This window comes from Octopus bimaculoides, chromosome 9 (assembly GCF_001194135.2).
Source record: "Octopus bimaculoides isolate UCB-OBI-ISO-001 chromosome 9, ASM119413v2, whole genome shotgun sequence".
Lineage (NCBI taxonomy): Eukaryota > Metazoa > Mollusca > Cephalopoda > Octopoda > Octopodidae > Octopus > Octopus bimaculoides.
The window spans coordinates 56,505,783-56,513,836 of record NC_068989.1 but is presented as its reverse complement, the minus strand read 5'-3'; the positions used below and the strand labels follow the sequence as shown (position 1 = coordinate 56,513,836).

General features: G+C 35.6%; 1 protein-coding gene across 1 annotated transcript in view; it reads left to right on the top strand.

Moving 5' to 3' along the window:
• The window catches only part of LOC106873121 (structural maintenance of chromosomes protein 6), a 147,570-nt gene that overhangs the window by 32,406 nt on the left and 107,110 nt on the right, over nt 1-8,054 (top strand). The window contains exons 8-9 of the mRNA XM_014920348.2: nt 907-1,044; nt 2,545-2,625. Coding sequence (XP_014775834.1) covers nt 907-1,044; nt 2,545-2,625 — 219 coding nt within the window. The remainder of the gene's footprint in view (nt 1-906; nt 1,045-2,544; nt 2,626-8,054) is intronic.

Genomic DNA, 8,054 nt, shown 5'->3' with positions numbered 1-8,054 from the left:
ATATATATATATATATAATACACACACAGAGTAACTTAAACATATTTCTTTGTGGGTTGAAATTTACCTTTTAGTTGGAGAAGGAATATAAAACCTATTGGTAATTGTTAGCAGCTCTGAAAAAAAAGTGAAGGTAATTTCATGATATAATCAGTTTCACAGAAAATATAATTTTGATTGAGGGAAAAATCACATCTTTTTTCCCTTTATCATTTTTTGATATTTTTTTTTATTTATCTGTTTTTAATACAAGCCTGAATAGGATGATTCTGTATGTTAGTATTTTGATTGTAGCAGTGGTTGCTTGTGACAGTTAGCTATCTTTTCAACTATTAAATTAATCGTAATTATAGCAAAGAAATCTTGCCCATCAGCTGCACAATCATCATCATCATCATCATCATCATCGTCTAATGCCTGTTTTCCATGCTGGTATAGGTTGGACGGTTTGACCCAGAGCTGGCTAGCAGGGAGGTGTTCAGACTCCAGCTATCTGTTGTGGCATGGTTTCTATAGTTGGAGGAACTTCCTAATACCAACACACTTTACAGAGTGTGCTGGCTGCTTTTTACATGCGACCAGCATGAGTGCATCATACGTGGCACCAGCACCAGTGCATTTTATGTGGCAGCTGCAAAGGACATGCTTGTATGTATGGATGACTGAAATTTTGCTTAATAACTCCCAGTCCTTTGTCATTTCCTCAGTGAGGCCCAGCATCTGAAGATCATTTCTCACCACTTCATCCCACATCTTCCTGGGTCTACCCCTTCCACAGGTTCCCCCCACAATTAGAGATTGGCACTTCTTTAAGCAGCTGTCCTCATCCACATGCAAATGTTTCAACTAAATATTATTAGAAAAAAATGATTTACATTTTTTTATTAAAATTCTATAATTTTTCAGTCTTTCCCTGAGCTGGAATCAGAAGTGAAAGAATGGGAGAAAAAATACAAAGCTTTCTCTGCCCTTGAACACCAGAAAGAGAAAATAAAAGCTCTCAAGTCTGAAATGGCATGGTCTTTGGTCATTGAGAAAGAATCGGTGAGTTTACTTTTCCCACATTTTGAACAGAATTCAAAGACAATATTTGCTGGGTGGGTTTTTCCCTTTTTATTTTTTTGTAGCATTTTCTTTTTGTGCTTGCTTTTTGTTTTTGGTAAAAATTTTTTAATCTTTTATTTTTTACTTGCTTCAGTTATTTGACTGTGGCCCTTCTGGGGCACCACCTTGAAGGGTTTTAGTCAAACAAATCAAACCTGGGACTTGTTTTATTTTAACCCTGGTACTTATTCTATCTATCTCTTTTGCTGAACCACTGAGTTATGGGGAGATAAACACACCAACAACAGTTGTCAACCAGTAGTGGGGGATCATAAACATACCAACAATGGTTGTCAAGCAGTAGTTGGGGACAAACACAAAGTCACATAGGTTTGGGTTGACTAATAAATATGTAAAAATATGCAGACTTTGATAGCAGGAAACTGTGCAGAATATTAAATGTAGTCACACTCACACATATATAGTCACTCAGTACACCCTGTAGAAGTTGTTGGCATTAGGAAGGATATTCAGCTGTAGAAACTATGCCAAAGTAGACACTGGAGAGCTCGGCACAATCCTCTGGTTCATTTTGTTCCTGTTGAATCATCCAACCCATGCCAGCATGGTAAAAGGGATGTTAAACACAATGATGACCGTGATGATTTTATATACATACATAAGGAATCAAGACATGTTTTTCTTCATTTTTCAAAATATTGTTTAAACAGATAAACTTTGTTTGAAGCCTACAGGATCATGAGATCCGAGCTTATCCAGGTATCTGAGGTGTTTCAGCTGAGAGTACAAGACTAACCTGCTGAATGGGATGCTAGTTTATTGCAGGGTTAACCCAAAGTGCTACTGCTTCTCATTTTCAGTTAAGTGTACTGGTTTAATGTGAAAAGAAGTGCCTTACTCAAGGACAGGTACACCACCTAGTTTGAAAATTGAACTCACAAGCTGGCAATTATAAGTTCAGTGCCCTAACCTGTAGGCTATGCATCTTTACAAACACAAGATAACATATTATCAGTACTCTAACACAGCTCTGAGATTGATAAAGGTGGAGGGGCCCAATAGGTATGGTATTAGATTTCCTGTAGATTGGTCATGAGTTCGAATCAATTAGTGTTGTTTCATAGAATTTCCAAACTGGACCCTTTATTCTACATGGCAGCAGATCACGTAGACGTGAGTAGAAGGTACCAGATCATCTGAGAATGTTACCTGTGATAGATTTGGTATCTCATGTCAGTGGGAGGTTTTGCATCTACTGCATATCACAAAACAAAAATAAGAAATGGCCTCTAAAATCTCCATGGGGCTTTCAGTGTCTTGTCATAATCATCATCATAGTTATTTTCTTCATTGTCATCACCATCTTCATATCATCACCACCACCATCATCTTTATCATCATCATCATCACCACCATTATCATTGTCACCAAGATTTCTAAAGTCTTCATTTTCTCCTTTCACTTTATTATCCTTTTCAGCATTTGGCACCGCATTTAAGAGAAAAAACTGCTGAAGAAGCTCGGTTACCGAAATTTCAACAGAAAGTAACAGAAAGCAATGTATGTATGAGGAACATTAATAAAAAAAAAGTTAATTATTCAAATGGTCACTGCATTGATTATGTTAACTTTACACTTTACTAACATGTATAAGGATAGTCTATTTAATTATTGTAAATTATAGGAAATGGTCTCTTTTTTTAAATTTTTAGCCAAATTAAATAAAAATTTATAGTAGGAATGCAACTGTTTGATTAGATAGTTCTGGAATTTATTATTTAATGTATCTAGTTTGATAACTCAGTACCATAAAATTATTTCATAACTGTAATATATTGAGGGTGATTATGCCAACAAGAAAGTCTCTTGTTGGCACAAGTATAGCTGCTGGATTTACTAGGAATAGCTACTAAATGTTCTTCAATTTAGTATAAATGATAGCTATTGAATACTGTGCTCTTAAATTATGTTCAGAAAAAGGGAAAATGGACCGGTCACAGCTGGAATTCTATTAATTATAGGTTTACTTTCTTAGGGCTGACTTGGGGTCTAAACAATAAAATATACTTACATGCGCAATGACACACGCATGGACATGCACAAACACACACACACACACACACAAACACATGCACGCATGCATCCCAATGAAAGATCCTCTCTTCAGTTGCTCAATCTCCTACAAATAGCTACCAAATTTCCCTCAAATTGCAGCCTGCTGTCTCAGAAAGAAAAGAAAGAAGAGCACATAAGATGATTTAATATAGTCCTAGCTATACAATATTGAAAAAGATGAAATGATGACCTCAGCTGGACCGTCAATAAATCTGCTGGACTAAGGCTACTTGGGGTTAAGCAGCAACAACAACAGCTGATGGACGTTTAGTAGGCTTCCTTCTCCTCTTTTTAAATCACCATTTCTGGTAAATAAATGTTATTAGTGTTTCAGTTACTTTTACCATTTTTAATGCAGAAATTATCAAAAGAGCTAAAGATAAATAATTACTTAGTTTGGAAAACAATAATACTTTTTTTAATTATATTCTTGTCATCATCATCATCATCATCATCATCATTATTTAATGTCTGTTTTCCATGCTGACATGGGTTGGACAGTTTGTGTGTATGTTTAATTATTCTCCCATCACTACATCAGCACATACAGTGAAGATTGTTTTGCTGATGAGGTTATAATGAGGCTGAAACATGCCTAAAGTTGTCTTTGCTACACAGTGAAATAATTAGAATTAAACAAGTGAGAGTTAACAGCAGGAAGAGCATCTTGCTGTAAAATCCTCCCCCAGCACTTGAGAGGTGGCCATGTCTCTCACATGAGCAAAGGGTTCTCTTAACCTCATGTCTCCGCTCATTCACCAACTACTTTACAGAATGAGGTGCATAAGTGATAAGCAGGATGTATGATAGAGAGGTGAGTGCTAAGAGTAATTCAGGATTGTGGGGATGTGTACATAGATTCAAGTTAATAGATAGTGTAGCTGCGAATAACATGATTCTGAGGATAGAGTGATGACAGAAAAGAGCCAAGCTGGGGAGCAGGGTAAAGAGAAGTAAGGGCATGATGGTAGATAGAATAAACAGGGGGATGACAAGCAAGTACATTGGGGTGAGATAAACATTAAACGTAGTGTATACTAAGCACAATAAGTCTAATGTAGTCTCCTATAGATAGACCTCAAGATGGTGTGATAAGGACGAAAGTCAGCGGAGAGAAAGTAGGTATCCAGACTTTGCCAACGAGTAGAATATGTTCCATTGAGGAGGTCTAATAAGACTGAAACATGTCCATTACTTTCACCAGTTGGTTTTACGAACAAGATCTACCCCAATCTGTGCATTATCTTTATGCATTAAACTTAATTTTCAAGCATTTAAGGTTAGCTGATTTTATTGGAGTTATCTCCCTTGTCTTTTTAGATTTTTGAAATCTCCTGAGGTGGGGGCAAAGTTTTTGCCAACTTAATGTATAAATAGATGTTTTTAGTTAATCAAAGTTTTTCCAACTCACCATATCACATGTTTAAAACCTCTTGTGTATTTACAATGCAAAGCACTTTCCATCCTGTAGCATTTCAATCTATTCTTTAATCATCACAATTCATACTGAAGTAAAATTATTCTATTTGCAAGATTGTATCTGTTCATAATTCTATTCTGTATGCAATGTTTATTTTTTTTTTTTCCTGATTGTTTTTTTTTTCTTAATGTGAATAGGTAGCTACTTTTCATAACATTAACTTAACTGTGTGTAGGAGCTGTCATAACTGTGCATTGTAGTTCTCAAACATTTATCAAACAGCATACTAGTCTGTTTTCAAGATGGAAGTGAAAAACACATTTTATTTGTTAACCATTGCCTATTGCATAATCGTAAATATTATGTAACACGTAAAGGAATACAACTCTAGTTACATCCCTTTCGCTTTCAACAAATTTCCTGTAGTATTGTATTTTTTTAATTATTATTGAACTAGCCAAAGTCTGTTATTTTGATAGCATTTCTAGGTTTTAAATGAGCAGTGTAAATAATACATCAAATTTTAGATAATCATTTAGTATTGGTAGTTAGTAGTTAAGTAATGTAGCTTACGACTAATTCTTCCGCTGTATGTGACTGTTTCAGTAGGTAGTAGAATAGCATTTATTAACTCACTAGTTCTTCCTCTTTTATCTCTTATTTGTTTCAGTCATTTGAATGTGACCATGCTGGGGCACCGCTTCGAAGGGTTTTTTTAGTCAAACAAATTGATCCCAGAACTTCGTTTTTTTAAGCCTCGTACTCATTCTATTGAGCTCTTTTGCTGAACCACTAAGTTACAAGGATGTAAGCACACCAACACTGGTTGTCAGGCAGTAGTGAGAGGACAGACACAAAAACACACTCACACATACACACACACACACACATATATATATATATATATATATATATATATATATATATATATATATATATATATATATATATATAGACACACACACACAACAGACTTCTCTCCATTTCTATCTATCAAATTCATTCACAAGACTTTGGTCAGCTTGAAGCTATAGTAGAAGAGACTTGCCCAAGGTGTTATGCAGTGGGACTGAACCTGGGACTTTGTGATTGAGAAACAAACTTCTTACCACACAGCCACGCTTGTGGCTCTGCATTTTTTTTTTTTTGTTTTTTTATTGGTAGGTAAATTAAGGTTTATTGGCTCACTTGTTACCAAGATGAGAGGGCTTTAATATCCACTATCTTACTATCTACTAAGTCCAGGTTATTAGGTAGAAGTGCTTGGCATTAGGAAGGGCATCCAGCTGTAGAAACTCTGCCAAATCAGATTGGAGCCTGGTGTAGCCATTTGGTTTCACCAGTCCTCAGTCAAATCGTCCAACCCATGCTAGCATGGAAAGCAGATGTTAAACGATGATGATGATGATGATGATAGTAATTTTTCTGGACATCATTCACACTATAACTTCTTTACTGACCCTCTTAGCCATTTTTACTGGTACCCAACTATGCCCATTGGTAGTCATTAGCATTATTTCTTGTTTCTTTAATGGGGACAGATCTCAATAATACATTTTAGCCTTTGCCTTCTCTGTCATTAAATTAACTTTCAGGTATACTAAGTTTCAACTGGAAATTGGTGTTAGATAATAGAATTTTCATTCTTGGCCAAATGTAAGCTACTGGAGAAGGAATATGTTCTGACATTGTAGGATTTCAAGAATCTAACAGCCAGGGCTGAAGTTCTGTGCTCAAGATGCCAAGTATTGGAGAATTCTTTGAAGAATTTACTGCTATATTGTTGCACATTATCACAAGTTTCACTGAAATTATGTCTTCCAAACTGATATTTACATTAGGTTATTAATGCTTAACTTTTGGTGTCTGGCAGTTTACTATGTTCATTGAATTCACTACAAAAGTCCCATATGAAAGAGAAACTGAAAGTTCTTATGTTGAAGCAAATTTGTCCTCGCAGTTGAGGATTTGTAACTGTGAGTTTGTTTGCACATGCAATATGGAGGGACACTTTTAAGAATTGGTTTCAGTCACTCACCTATCTATTTTCAGTAGCTCAGGGATGAATCCCATGTACTGTCAGAGAGAGCATAGATCTGGTGGAGCTGCAACTAGTCAGCTGACTTGAAATGACAATAGCTTCAGAAGGATGAAGGGAGATATATGTCTTAATATAAGAAGAGTTGTTAGTTAAAGGAATTCAGAAAGCAATAGAGGAAGTGACTTTGAGCCTAAGTAACTGGTGTAGAATGTGTGGTCCAATGGAGTTATACATTTGAAACAAATAGAGGAATATTCCAGTGAAAGTTTAGTATAATTTTTCAGCATATAGTTTAGGGGCTGTCAGTACAGTATAGAGTCAGAAAAAGCTCTAACCCAGATGTCTGGTCTGAATGCTGCAACAGAGAAATCTCTGCTAAAGACACCTATAGATCAGACAGCACAATATTGCTATCTGGGAAGTGACTCAAAATTTACACAGAAGTCATGGCTTTTTGAATAAAGCAATCACTCTGAAGTGTACAAAATCAGTGCTGTCCCTGTATCACCAGTAATTCTCATTCAGGTGTTTCTTGACAGCCACGTATAAAGAAAGACAACTCTCATTACACGAATGCTGTTTAAAATATATGGAGTTACTCGTCTTCTTTATTTCAAATAATCTCTTTTTTTGCTCTGAAACAGCCCAAATCACTTCTATGATGTATACCTTCCTCCTCAGGACAAAAAAAAAATCTATCTGTCCTGGATAATAAATGATTCTTAACATATACACAAAGGCCTAAAATATGAAGAATCATTATGGTCAATTATATTGACTCTTGCAACTTAACCTGTACTTATCTACCCCAGAAAGATGAAAGGCAAAGCTGACTTAAGAGTGATTCATTTGGAAATGAGGAACCATTTATATACTACAAGGCACTTTGTCCAATGCTTTAATAATTCTGCCAATCCACCAGTGTGCCCCTTCTTCAATTCTTCACATCTTAGCCCTTTAGCATTCAGGTTATTCTGTCAAGTGTAATGTTTATTTATGCATGTTGTTTTGTATTAATCATGCATTATCTCAGTTTCAAAATTTCAATGATGTGATTGTTTATGTTTAGAACGACATTGTAGGCTAGGTTTGAGAGGCAAAATCTGGCTGGTTTAAACATAAAACAGGTAGAATATTTTAGACTGGATATGGCTGGTTTAAATTCTAAAGGATTAAACAATATCCAGTTGAAAATTGAATAATGTATAAACATCCCTCTTTAGAAAACCCCATAATCACAGGTTCGTTTTTAGCCTCTTTTGTAATTATAATGAACTCAACTCTTTAAAACTTGTTAGTTGTACTCAATCTCTGTCTACTCTGTATGATATTTTTTCCTTATACACACAGCCACTTCTTTATTTAGCTCTAGCTCTCTCTCTCTCTCTCCCTCTCTCTCTCTCCCTCTCTCTC